Raw genomic sequence first — 13,654 nt, 5'->3', positions numbered from 1 at the left:
TTCTGACTACATCTGTTCAGCTCTAGAAAAGGCATTGGGTGAAGCAGAGATGATCCAAAGGACAAGTGGTCAGAACAGTGAATGCACTGCATTGCAAGTGAATGCACATGCACTGCAAGAGGACTGTGTAACCTCTAGAAGAGAATGCTTAGTGGAGATATGGAATGTTATAATAAAGAGAAATAAGACTTGTTTTTGTTGGCTTGAGAGGGCAAAACCAGGAATATTGGGTGGAGATTGCTGTGAGGCCAACTGAAGCTTGACATCTGGAAAAGTTTTCCTAACGATTAGAGATGTCCATAAATGGAATTAGCCTCCTGGGTTAGGTGGTAGGTTCTTCCTCTCTGAAAGTCCTTTGCAAAGACTGGATAACCATTTTATTGGGTATACAGTGGTTAGGATTCCTTTTTGGGGACTGAGGTTGGACTAGATGGCTGCTGAAATGTCTTCCAGCTCTGAGATTCTTTTTGTTAATTGAATTGAATCTTGAATGCATAGAAACAGGCATAGGAAGAGATTAGGTAGAATCTATTTGATTAGACCCAAGTCTTCACATAGATCAAACAATAATGCAGTGGGAAAAGTACTGGGGGGGGGGGTCATATGGTGGAAAATCTTGAATGAAAGGTAAAGAAATTTAGATCTTGTGCCTCATAGGCAAGGGAGCCCTGAGTCCCATAGTAGTAAGGCAACAAGCATTTATTAAGCAAATATTTATTATGCCAGACCATTTGTTGAGTAGTGGAGATTCAAATACATACAAAAAGGAAGATATTTCCTTGCCCTCAAGGAGTTATATTCTAATGGGGGAAGACAATTCACAAAAAGGAGCTGAAAAACTTTTTTAAGGTGTGTGTGTGTGTGTGTGTGTGTGTGTGTGTGTGTGTGTGTGTGTGTGTGTGTTGGGGGGAGATTTTGAGGATGGGGGCGGAAGAGTCTCAGTTTAAAAAATCAGAAGCATACCCATGAAGGAATAAGGGTTGGCAGTTCTGGGCCCCTCCCCCTGAGACACATTGATTGCTCAAATATAAATTGGAAATTCTACTTACTTCATTGTGTTATAAGGAAAGCACTTTGTAAACCCATTGTACAAATTATATAAATGCTGGCTTCCACTCCCCATATTTCTTCTTGTAGCACCCATCTCCTTGGGTGATAATAGCTCATTGACTCTAAGCTGAGGGAGAGGGAAGGATGGAGCCAGGGCAAGAAGCAGTCCAGTTAGGAACTGGGCAGTGCCCAGCAAGGGGGAAGAAGACAGACTTTTTCTAGAACAGTTTGCACTGGATGGCTGCTGAGTTCCATTCCAATTCTGAAATTCTCTGATTTTGTGACCTGGTTGAGCTGCTAGCACTACAAGGACCAGAATTTCAGAATACTTTGAAAATATAAAAAATGGGAATCTTCAGGCCCTCCCAGGATTAGATTATAAAATGAAATAGCATGTGTGAAATACTTTGCCACTTTTAAAGAGTTAAATAAACTCTGACTTGACATTGTTGTCATTGTCATCATTGTCGTGGTCTTCATGTTCTCTGCTCAGACCTGCCTATGACTCAGCACATCCCTGAAGCCCCAACTGAAGGTGTTACTGTCTGGGACATCAGTGGCTTCACTTTCCTGGATGGGAAGCTGTTGCTTCTGGGGAGAGAGGAGGAGGTAAAGGGGAACATGGTATGGGGGGGTGTTGTAAAGAGGTGGGAAGATAAATGGGGTAAGGAAGGGGGAGGCAGAGGAAGGATGAGGAAGGGGAAGGGAAGAAAAGTCAAAAGAAGGGTTGGGTTCAGAATTGAGAATGGGTGGGTAATGGGGAAGTTGGAGTGGGGCACTAGATCTGGTACAAATGGAATGAAAGGAGTCTGTCTATATCTGTAAATAGGCTCCAGGGAGACACATTCCCAGGGTTGGGAGTGTAGGCTCTGAGGGCAGCATGCTGATATCTGGAGGAGCCAAAGAGCCAGGTGAGTTGTGTTGGGAGAGAGGGGTGACTAAGATAGGATTCAAATTTGAGTCATGATGGGGTGGGAAAAAGAAGCTGGGGTGGACTTGAGAGGGGAGAAATGATACATATAGTCCAGACTAAGGGAACCTGGAAGAAGGGGCTGCCAAGACCCTGGATATCTTCTTCTAGGCTCTCTTCCCTTCACAGAGCAGAATCTGAGAAAAATTGAGTCCGAGGCCACCAGTACCAACCAGGGCGTGAGGGTGAGATTCAGGTGCAGGGGTGGGTAGGTGGAGACCTTGGGGAACCCTAGAGCCCAACCTCTAACCTCTTCTCCCTATCATCCTATAATCTCTAGGGTTTGCTATGGAAGAGGCTCAAGGAGAAGAAGAAGGGGAAAGTTGGAAGCACTGGGGGAGGGTAAGATCTACATCACTGGGGGAGGGTAAGGTCTACATAGAGCAATGGAAAGCAGAGTTTTGAAGTCAGTAAGATGAGCCCTTCTGGGCTAACTTTTAGAGTTTTGGCTCTGGGTAAGGCACTTCACTTGTTTAAGCCTTGGTTTCTGCATCTGTAAAATGGAAACAATAATACTTGCACAATCCACCTCATGTAGTTAACGTTCACCTACAGAAATATAAGATATGACTCTGATAAAGTCAGATGGGAAAGGAGGGGAAGGGCTACCCACAGAATATATCCGACATGTGTACCCACAATCCCAGACCACTGGGATTGCACAAGGTAGGGTAGTATGGCTGGTTCCCCGCTAATGATTTCACCCAACACATATACATAGACACATCCAGGTTCTTTTGAACCCTCAGGCATATAAGAACTTGTGCTCTAACCCCACAGCCAAGGGTAGAAGTTTTTGGGCTTGGACAAAAAGCATAAAATACGCCCTCAATTCAATTGGGGTGGAGAAGGGGGTGATCCAAAGACTGCTGCTAAGGAGGCTGCCACTGTGTATAAGGAGGTGGGTGGGAGGGTAGATGAGTGGGGAAGGTTGTTCCTGGAGGAGCTGACCCAGTCCATCTGTCAACTTCCTAGTTTAACCAATTCTTGCTATGAAGATGCTAACCTCTGTGTTTGTAAGCTGCATGGCCTGAAAGTGGTGTCGCCTGCCTCTGGTTAAAAAAAAAAGTCCCAATAGTCCAAGGACAGTAACTGCTATATTACAAGAAGAGTCAGTCAGTCAATCAATAAACAATTATTCAGCATTTTTGATGCTCCAGAACCAGAGGCTAAGCACTAAGCACAGGACTACAGATAAGCCATGCAAACACAGGGATGTAATGCATCTACTCGGTGGATTAGATGAGGATGGATATAGAGTCCTGCCTCAGACACTTACTTGCTATGTGATCCTGCAAAAATCACTTTACCTGTGTGAGCGTACATGTCCCCACTTGTAAAATGGGATTGTTGTTAAAAACACTTGTTGTTAAAATATGTGAAGCTGTTGTTTAATTGTGTTGTGTCTGATTCTTCTTGAGTCCATTTGGGATTTTCAGTTATGTCCTACTCTTTGTGACCCCACTTGCAATTTTCTTGGCAAAGATACTGGAGTAATTTGCCATTTCCTTCTCCAGCCCATTTTACAGATGAAGAAAATAAGGCAAACAGGGTTAAATGACTTGACCAAAGTTACATCTGAGGCTGAATTTGAATTCAGGGCTTCTTGACTCTGGTCCAGCAATCTAATCTCCACCTAACCGCCCAGTTTATGGAGTCAGGAGTACTTTGTAAATCTTAAAGAGATATATAAATATGAGTTGTGACTGTAATAATTGTAATAATTATTATAGATAATAATTATAATTAGTAATAATGGTAGTTAATCATAATAATTATTAATTTTGTTGTTTAATTATTAATAATAATTATTCTAAATGGTAATTATCCTCTTTATGAGAGGCAGCTATGCCCAGAGAGGTTATTGGAGTATCAGCCCTTTCAACTTCGGATTCTACTCCTCTTCCAGGTCCTCTAATTCCCGGGGCTCCCAAGAATCCCTGGTAAATGAAGGACCCATCAAAGAGCTGGATCTGAGTAGAGAGAGAAATGTGCAAGTATGGCCCCTGCACCCCAGCCTCCTTGGGGAGCCCTACTGCTTTCAGGTATGACAGGAGAGAGGATAGATTGGCATGCTCTGTCCTACCCTCTACTCACAGATTTATCCTCCCTTTAAGACTTTTATGCCCACTCTTTGTATGTATCTCTGCATCCCTTGGTTTTCAGTTCTTTTCTAAAGGGGCTCCCCTGCCTCCTCTCAGGTAACCTGGCCCAGTGGGAGCCGCTGTTTCTCCTGTGGTTCAGCTGCTGAGCGGGATCGATGGATTGAGGATCTGCGCCAAAGCCTGCAGCCCCACCAGGTCAGTGCTTGGAACCCCCACCTGGCCTCAGCTCTGACTTGGATAGCCAACCCCAAGTCCCAAATTCAGGGCCGTCTAGGGAGCCAGCCTGTCAGGGAAAAACACTATCTTAAAGGCTGAGGTTTTGAATTCAGAAAGAGAAATCAGAACCACAGAATGCTTGAAGGGACAACAGAACCCAGAATGTTAGATTCTGGAGGGCTTTTAAAACAAACTGTCACAGTTGGAAGGGCCCTAAGAACACACAATGTCAGTAGGGTGAGGGCTGTTAGAACACAATATATCAAAGCTGGGAGGGTCTTTGGAACCCAGAATATCTGATCTGGGAGGAGTAGAATGTTTATATTATAGACAACTTTTCTAATAAATGAGCTGAGGAAATAGTAGATTTAGCCAGGTTTGTGGTGGGCACCAAGAACAACATCACCTTTTAAAATGGTGGTCACCTAACTTCTACCTGAATACCTTCAGTCATGGGGAACTCACTCTCTATGGAGACATTTCATATCATTAGTGATGATCAATTTTTATGTAAGAAGTTCTTGTGAAAATTTGCTTCCCAAAAACTCATCTTCCTGCCCCTTGCCTCTATTGTCTCTAGATCTTCACTACAAGTTGATGTAGAAGACTATTACTCCCTTTTCCCTCTGCAAGTCACTCTTAGCCCTAGCCCAAAGCTATCTCTCTCTTCTCTCTCTCCAGGAGAGCCAAGAAAGGGAAGAGACTTGGTTGAATGTATGGGTCCATGAGGCCAAGGGACTCCCACAGGGTAACTCTCCAGGTCTTCAGGTGGAGCTGTGGCTGGATGGGGCCTTGTTGGCCCGTACAGCTGCCCGCCCTGGACCTCACTTCTGGGCAGAGCGCTTCCACTTTGAAGCACTACCCCCTGCCCATCATCTTTCCCTTCGACTGCGCCAGGCGGAACGGAACCTGGGCAATGTATCACTGGCATTCACTGAGCTGGGACTGATGGGAGGGGGTCTTGAGAAATGGTTCCCTCTGGAAGGCGGACCTCCAGGGGCAGCCTTGAGGGCACGGGTTCAGGCACGCTGTCTGCGAATACTACCCACTGAACGCTACAAGGAATTGGCGGAGTTCCTCACCTTTCACTACCCAGAGCTGTGCCATGCCCTGGAGCCCCAGTTGCCTGCCCAGGCCAAGGAGGAGTTGGCAGCCACCATGGTCCGTGTTCTTCATGGCACAGGAAAAGCCCAGGTAGGAGAGAGGGCACTGAAGGGTGAATATGGCTGGGGAGAGGACTGGTCCAGAGAAACTGACCCTGCCCATCTGGATGCTTCCTAGTTTAACTAATTATTCTTGTTAACTAGTTGCTGAGCTCAGTTATTTCTAAACTATTAGTATAGAAAGTGGTGACAGTGGCTGCCTAAATTCAATCACTGGACAAAGCTCTATGACCCCACCCTAGGTAACTGTGTCCCAATCTTCTTTCCCTTTCTCCAGAGAGTCAGTCCAACCTTCCAAAGGGCAATTTCATATATACATATATATGTGTGTGTAAATATATATATATATATATATATATATATATATATATACACACATACATAGTTAAACAGACAAAACAATTGACAATCCAGACAAAGGAATGTAGGATAGATTATGGATTGGCATGATTTGAATTTTGTATCCAGCTATAGAATAGAGGCTATGTAGGACCTGATCTGGAGTCAGGATGATCTGGATTCAAATCCTGCCTCAGATATATGCTAGATTTGTGACCCTGGACAAATCACTTTAACCTCCATGAGTCCCAATTTCCACAACTGTAAAATAGGGATAGTTGCACATCTCAATTTAGTTTCATCATATTTATCACAGAGGATTAGAGATAAAAGGTACCTTATCTTTTCTACACCCTCCCCTACTATCCTGATCATACTATCCTGATCATATCTCTTCTTATACTTTACTGCATGAGCTCCCTTTCCTCCACATCTCATAGACTCTCAATGTTTTCTCTTAATTTGTCTTTCTTTACTCCAGTCTTTTTTTAAAATTATTTTATTTTAAACAGCTAGCTGGCACAGTAGATAGAGCACCAGCCCTGGAGTCAGGAGTACCTAAGTTCAAATGTGGCTTCAGACACTTAATAATTACCTAGCTGTGTGGCCTTGGGCAAGCCACTTAACCCCATTTGCCTTGCAAAAACCTTAAAAAAAATTATTTTATTTTTTTAATTTTTTCCAATTAAATGCAAAGATAGTTTTCAACATCATTGTTTTTGCAAACTTTTGAGTTCCACATTTTTCTACCACTTTCCCTTCTCACTTCCCATGGCAGCAAACAATCTGATATAGGTTACACATGTACATCATGTTTAACATTATTTCCACATTAATCATATTGTAAAAGAAGAATTAGAACTGGGGGGGAGGGACCAAACATGCTTTACATCAGTATTTGATTGAAAGATGGCTCTTCTTGCTAAGACCATCTCCTTTATGTGTTTCTTTAATCCATCCACTTCTTTAGCAAATTAACCCTATAATCATCCTCCTTATCTTATCTTCAAATTTTCTGTCTTCCTACTGCCTACAAACAAATCCATCATGTTTTTAGAAATCCATCTATAGACCCTATCCATTCCTGAAGCTACTTTCTTATATTTCCCTTCCTTTCTCAGTCAAATTCCTGGGAAAAAACCCACTGCATTCAATTGCCTACTCTTTTCTCTCTCGTCTCTCTCTCTCTCTCTTCTCAAATGTTTGTGTTATGGTTTCTAATTTTATCCCTCAACAGAAACTACTCACCAAAATTATCAGCAATCTCTTAATTGCCAAATCTGATGACCTTGTCCCAATTCTCATCCTTCTTGACATCTCTGAATCATTTCATGCTGTTGTCCACCCTCTTCTCCTCAATTCTTTTTCTCATCTGGCTTGTTGTTTTGTGTGTGTGTGTGTGTGTGTGTGTGTGTGTGTGTGTGTGTGTGTGTGTGTGTGTGTGTGTGTATGAAACTTCTCTCTCCTTGGTTCATTCCCTACCTAATTGTTCCTTGTCAGGATCCTTTGCTGGTTCTTCATCCATATAACTATGAGTGTACCCTAAGTCTCTGTCCAAGCCCTCATCTATTCTCTCCCAACCATATCTCTCTTTGGGACTTCAAAGGTTTAATTATCACCTCTGTGCTCATGAGTGTCAAATCTATATATCCAGTCCTAAACTCTTACCTAACCTTCCCTCTAACAGGATGTAATGCCTATTAGACATTCAAACTGGATTTCCTACAGGTCTATCAAACTCAGAATCAACATTATCTTTCCCCTAAAACCCATTTCTCTTCCAAAACTTCCTATTATCACCAAGGGCAGGTATCACTATCCTTCCAATCTCTGTTTCAAAACCTCAAGGTTGCCCTCATTCACCCTACGTAATCAGTCAGTTACCAAATCTTGTTGGTCCTTTCTCCACATCTCTTATTTTCACTTCTTTCCTCTGGTCACATTGACATCACATCACCCGAGGCTCAGGTTGCTGTTATATTTTCCTACTTGGTCTTCCTTCTTCAAGTTTCTCCCCACTGCAATCCATTCTTTTTTTTTTTTAGGTTTTATTTTTTTTGCAAGGCAATGGGGTTAAGTGGCTTGCCCAAGGCCACGCAGCTAGGGAATTATTAAGTGTCCGTGCAATCCATTCTTTACAAGACTGCCAAGGTGATTTTTCTAAAGCATGTGTCTGACCATGTCACTCTCTTATTCAATAAACTTGAGTGCCTCCCTATAGCATGAAATATAAATGCCTGTTTTTGGCTTTAAATGCCTTCTGCTACCTGGTACCATCCTACCTTTCTAGTCTAAATTGCACATTACCCCCTTTAATGAAACTATCTCCAAATTGGCCTTCTTCCTGCTCCTCATTCATGGTACTCCATCTCCTTTCCACTTACTCTACTCCATTCTCCTCATTTCTGCTTCTTAGAATCCATACCTCCCTTCAAGACTCAGTCTGAGGGCCAGCCTAGGCATAGAGCTTCTCCTGACATCCCTACTTGTTAGTGCCTTCTCTTCAATAGTCTGTAAAGTTGCATACATACATGTTGTCTTCTCTAGGTAGATGGTAAGGTAGGGATTGTTAGGTTTTTTTTTTGTTTATATATCCATAAACTTATCAGTTGTATCTACTGTGTTAGAGAGGATATTTCTGTGAATTCAAAGGCAAAAAAATGACACATCTCCTGCCCTGAAGGAGTTTCCATTCTAAAAGGGGAGCCAAATACAAAATAAGTAACAGAAGAATTGGTGGGAGAGAAACCTAGCCCTAGAAGAATCAGGAAAGGTTTCCTGTATGTAGTGGTATTTGAACTGGATTTTGAAGAAAATTAGGGATTCTATAAGGTGGAAAGTAGAGTGGAGAACATTCCAGATAAGGGGTTTGGAGATGGGAATTGGAATATTAGGAGTTTCATGCTCCTGGTGATGGTATGGATCAAAGATCCAGGCTTTCTAAGGGTGACCAATGTTCCCAGGAGGTAACCACTGTGCTGGGGGTAGGGATGTCCCTAGCAATGTACTGAGATCATAGCCCACATTCCTGGCTACAGGCACTAGTGACAGACCTGGGCCTGGAGGAACTGGCTCACTGTGGAGGGAGAGAAGCGTTGCTGTTCCGAGAGAACACCTTGGCCACAAAGGCCATAGATGAGTATATGAAGTTGGTGGGCCAGAGCTACCTGCAGGAAACACTGGGTAAGGCACTGGGAGAACAGGGGATGGGAGGACAATGGAAGGAGGGAGGTATCTTGGAAGAGTGAGATTGGTAGGGAAAGAAGGATTGGGCCAGAAGAAAGGTGCTGAGTCTGGACTCTGCTTGTCCTCCCCACCCCATGTCTGCGCTATAGGAGAAGCGGTGGGACGTCTCTGTGCCTCCGAAGATGGCTGTGAAGTAGACCCAAGCAAGTGTCCTGGGCCAGCCCTGGCCCAGCACCAAGTCACCCTGAGGCAAAGCTGTGAGGATGTCTTCCTCAGCATCACCCGCTCCACTGAGTGAGTCCAGTCTCTCACATCTGTCACTTGTTCCCCAGGGAGAGGGGGACTTGGCTCCTCATTCTTGACCACATTTGTGGTCAAGCTGTGTATTTCCTCAACCAGAGTTGACTCTTGTGCTCTCTCCTCCAGTGACCCTGCTCTCTGGTATCTGATCTCTTTGTCCCTTGACCTTGTCCAGGTCTTTCTTCTGCCTCTTACCCTTCTCATAACCCCCTATACAATTCCCTTTTCCCTTCAGATACATGGTGCATCCTCCCAGACCCCAACTCCCTTTCTTCATACAGTGCAGCCTTACCTCCTGACCTGTCATCCCTATTGATCCTACAGTTGGTTCCCAGCTGAGCTGAGTGCTGTGTTCTCAAGTTGGTGGGCGGCATGCCAGAAGCGAGGGGCAGAGCCCCTTGGGGAGAGGCTGGTTTGTGCCTCACTCTTTCTGAGATTCCTGTGTCCAGCCATCATGTCCCCGAGCCTCTTCGGCCTTGCCCATGAGTACCCGGCCCCTTCCCTGGCTCGAACCCTTACCCTCGTTGCCAAGGTCATTCAGAATCTTGCCAACCGAGCTCCGTAAGTCAACAGTCAGTCAACAAGTTTTTATTAGGCAATTGCTGTCAGGGCCCCCCCCCCAAAAAAAAGGTCCCTGCTCTAAAGAAGCTCTCATTCTAACAGGGAAGTCAGCATGTAAATAATGAGATACATGCAAGATAAATAAGAGTAGATGAAGATAATTTGAGAGGGGAAGGCAATAAAGGTTGAGATGAGGGGAGGGATAGAAAAGGTCTGCTTCAAGGAAAAACCAAGAGGCAGAGGGGAGGAGAAGGGCACCCAATGCAGAGATCCAGAGGTCTGAGAAAGGACAAGATAGGGGTGGGGACAGGTACAGGTGAAGGAGATAGGGTTTCCCTTGACTCCTATTGGGTCTATCTCTTGCTACTTCCAGGTTCGGGGAGAAAGAAGGTTACATGAGCTTCATGAATGATTTTTTAGAGCAGCACAGCTCGGCCATGCAGCACTTCCTGGTCCAAGTGACCTGTGGAGATGGAGACAGGGCCCCTAGGGGCTACCAGGGCAGTGGAGACCTTGCCAGAGGCCTGGCCATCCTGCACGTTCAGCTTCGCACTATCTTCTCTGATCTCGACAAGGTACCCACACCCTGCCTCTGGCACCTTCGGTTGACCACTCAGTCCTATTCTTTCCCCTGGCTTTCTCTCATAATCTTTCTGGTTTCTGGTCCATGGATTTTCCTGGTCCAACCAAGTCCAGTACCCCAAACTCACTCTTTGGACTAAAGCTTGGAGTTAGTTTAGTCCAGAATCTAGAGCTTAGAGCTCAAGCTGGCCCAAAGTCTAGTTTGGAACTTCCTAAAAAGACCTGAAGACTGAGAGATAGGGAAACTGAGAAGGTTGGCAGGGCATCCTAATAGTGATCTCTGGTAGCCAACACAGGAGAACCTGGAACCACTACCCACCATACTTCAAGCCATTGAAGAAGGCCGACCCGTGCCTGTGTCTGTTAGCATGCGGTCCTGTACAACCAACATTAAGGCCCAGGTCCATGCAAGGTAAACCAACCTGGGGGCAGGAAATCTCCTGGATGGTAAATTTGGGAGGAAATTTTGGTTTATGAATGGAATAGGGGTCAGGATCATATTTGGAACTAAGTTTAGGGTCAGGGTTTGGTTTCTGAGTCCAGATAGGAATCAAGATTTGGATTGGCATCAGGAATTAGGAGTTGGATTTAGGGTAAGGGTCAAGCTTGAGTTTAGATTGGAATCATGGGTCAGGTTTAGGGATTGTATTGCCATCTGGATCAGAGGGGGAAAAAACTTTCTATTGGGACATATTGCAGCTTCTCAGAGAAGCCAGGCTTCCTGCCCCCCAGGGACCTCTCCAAGCATACTCCTCTCATCTCCAAGAGCCAGTCCCTCAGAAGCATCCAGGGTCGGGGCCAGGGTGAGGAACAGCCTACAAAGAAACTGCGTCGTCGTATTCAGCGTACTCAGAGTGTCCCTGCCTCCCGGACTGCCAGTGCTCACACTCCTGGGACTTTGTCCCGGGCCAGGCCCAAGGGTTCCAAAAGAGGATCCCCACCCCTGGGTCACTCTAGGCTTGGAGTTTCTGCTTCCCTGCCTAGGAAGTCCTCAGTACCGTGGCAGCGCTTCCTGGATAAACCACATGAAGTGGACCATAACATTTGTACCCACCGACTTCCTGGGAAGGTAACAACCTAGCTTGTGACTTACAAATACCAGACGTGGAAAGGACTCTGGAGGTTAGACCCCTCCTATTTTCATTCCCTGGGCTCTCTTCCCATCAAACATTCCTCTCCTCTCTGTCAGGGACAAATGGCAGAGCTTCGGCAGGAGATAGTCTCCCTGAAGAACCAGCAAATAGCCTTAACAGGACAGCTGGAGACCCTAGTCAATGAGACCCAGGCCCTGGGGAAACAACAGAAGAAGCTACTTGGCCAATTGGAAGAAGTTCAATGCCAATTCAGGAGCAGGTGAGCATCTTTCCTGGTTCCACTCCCACCCCTATCTGCCCAATCTCTGATCGTCTCCTTTCTGTCCTAGCACCTGGATACTGGACATCTTCTCCTATATGCTCTTCTCACCTGATAACATGGGGTAGGAGAAAGTCTTGACTAGCTTTCTCCTTCTAGCTTTTCTCCCAACTCTTCCTGGAGACTGAGGAGGTTTGAGGGTTTAAAAGGACTATCTCTTGGAACAGGCCTCAGAAGCTGGATCCTGGTCATAGTCCAGGCCCCCTGAGTAGGAGCAGTGAGAATGCAAGGCTGGAGAGTTTGGTAAGAATTATCTTCCATTTAGCAAACATTTATTAAGGCTCTGCATTAGGTTGGAGAAGGGAGATGGGGGTTGGGGATGAGAGTGGAGACAATAGAACCCCAGTTTCAGCCCTTCAGGATCTCACAATCTTATTGGAGGCATGATATAAATATACCAATTAGGGTAATACAAGGCAGGACACGATCAGGGCACAGGAAAGGCAGCTGAGAGAAGCAGAGAGCTCTGAACTGGATCTAGGTTTGAATTTTATATCTGTATTTACTTTCTGGGTAAATTTGATCATTCTGCTCTTCTGTGCCTCAATTTCTCATCTACAAAAGATCTCTTCCAGTTCTGACATTTAGGGACTCTTGGAGAGGTCTGTACAAAAGGCCTTAAGAAAATTGGAGTGGGAATAGAAGTGGAAAGGTGTCATGGGCATCCTGAATCTTATATGCTGCCGCCCCACCTTTTCTCTTCTCTTATTGCCCCTTCTTAACTTTTCTGCCTCCAGGAGCATCGCCTGGCTGATCTTGAGCGGTCACACGCTCAGCTGGTGCGGTGGATGCAGGATCAGCAGAAAGCTCCTAGGATGCAGCTTCAACCCCCAAAGATGCCCTGCACTAATGGAGATGCCACTTGACCTTATCAGGAACAATCCGGGCTTCTATGTGGCACTGACCTGGACAGAGGAAGCTTGCAAAGCATGGGAACCAAGATGCAGCTATGGGCTGCCAGCATTTCCTTTTTCTTTTGCCAGTCCACCTTCCCTCCTCAGACCCCTGGATTCTGCTCACTTCTGTCCCTGTCCTTTTGGCCTCAAGAGGGGTAGAACTGGGCATGATAAGCTGTGACTGATGGGTACTTTGCAACCATTAAATTATGGAGTGAAATAAAGGTCCTTTCTGAGCAGTATAGAGCAGAATGTTACTAGGGCTGGAGTGGGTTAGGATTCTTGGGTCTCTTTCTGGTGTAGGAGCCACTTTTGTTGCTTACTTTTCCCCTGTGGTTCAGGAGAGCTTTGGAAATTCAAAGTATAGACAATCCAAAGAGCTGCTCAAACTTAGTAGAGTGAAAAATATGCTGAATTTGAAATGAGAAGACCCAGTTCAAATCCTGATTCTACCACTTGCCAGTAATTCAACTTCACTGGGCCTCAGTTTCCTTATCTGTAAATTGAAGGACTAGGATTAAATGGCCTCCAAGATCCTTGGGAAATTGTCTGTATAGAGTCAAAGAGATGGCAATGGCAATATGAAGAACAGTGAATAAATCAGCTCACTTGGAACATGGAGAGCATGAAGAGGAATATATGAAATTAAGACTAGAAAGGTGGGTGGGATTTAAAGTGTAGAGATTCAAGGCCAGGGTTTATTGTAGAGGTAAGACTGAGAGCTACTGGAGATTTTTTGGAAGGGGATTAACATAGTCAGATCTTTTAGGTTATCAAAGTGATAGCTACATAGAGGATGGATTGAAGGATTAATTAGTAGGATAAGTGGTAATGGGAGTCTTAATTTGGGTAAAAAGCTCTGGGAGAGTAGAG

The 13,654-nt window shown here is 45.0% G+C and overlaps 1 protein-coding gene across 3 annotated transcripts in view; it reads left to right on the top strand.

Annotated features, from left to right (window-relative positions):
- The window catches only part of RASAL3 (RAS protein activator like 3), a 20,318-nt gene extending 6,664 nt beyond the window's left edge, over nt 1-13,654 (top strand). Inside the window, exons 3-18 of one of the 3 annotated variants that reach the window (XM_074204304.1) lie at nt 1,544-1,659; nt 1,880-1,961; nt 2,150-2,205; nt 2,301-2,362; nt 3,930-4,065; nt 4,222-4,320; nt 5,023-5,535; nt 8,882-9,026; nt 9,179-9,323; nt 9,654-9,890; nt 10,264-10,465; nt 10,760-10,884; nt 11,172-11,541; nt 11,662-11,825; nt 12,053-12,128; nt 12,623-13,654. In XM_074204304.1, the coding sequence (XP_074060405.1) occupies nt 1,544-1,659; nt 1,880-1,961; nt 2,150-2,205; nt 2,301-2,362; nt 3,930-4,065; nt 4,222-4,320; nt 5,023-5,535; nt 8,882-9,026; nt 9,179-9,323; nt 9,654-9,890; nt 10,264-10,465; nt 10,760-10,884; nt 11,172-11,541; nt 11,662-11,825; nt 12,053-12,128; nt 12,623-12,751 (2,657 nt within the window). In that variant the 3' untranslated portion in view covers nt 12,752-13,654. The other 2 variants (XM_074204303.1, XM_074204305.1) reach the window with 2 other exon arrangements.

This window comes from Macrotis lagotis, chromosome X (assembly GCF_037893015.1).
Source record: "Macrotis lagotis isolate mMagLag1 chromosome X, bilby.v1.9.chrom.fasta, whole genome shotgun sequence".
NCBI lineage: Eukaryota > Metazoa > Chordata > Mammalia > Peramelemorphia > Peramelidae > Macrotis > Macrotis lagotis.
The sequence above is the reverse complement of the archived record's forward strand: the minus strand, read 5'-3'. Positions and strand labels throughout refer to the sequence as shown.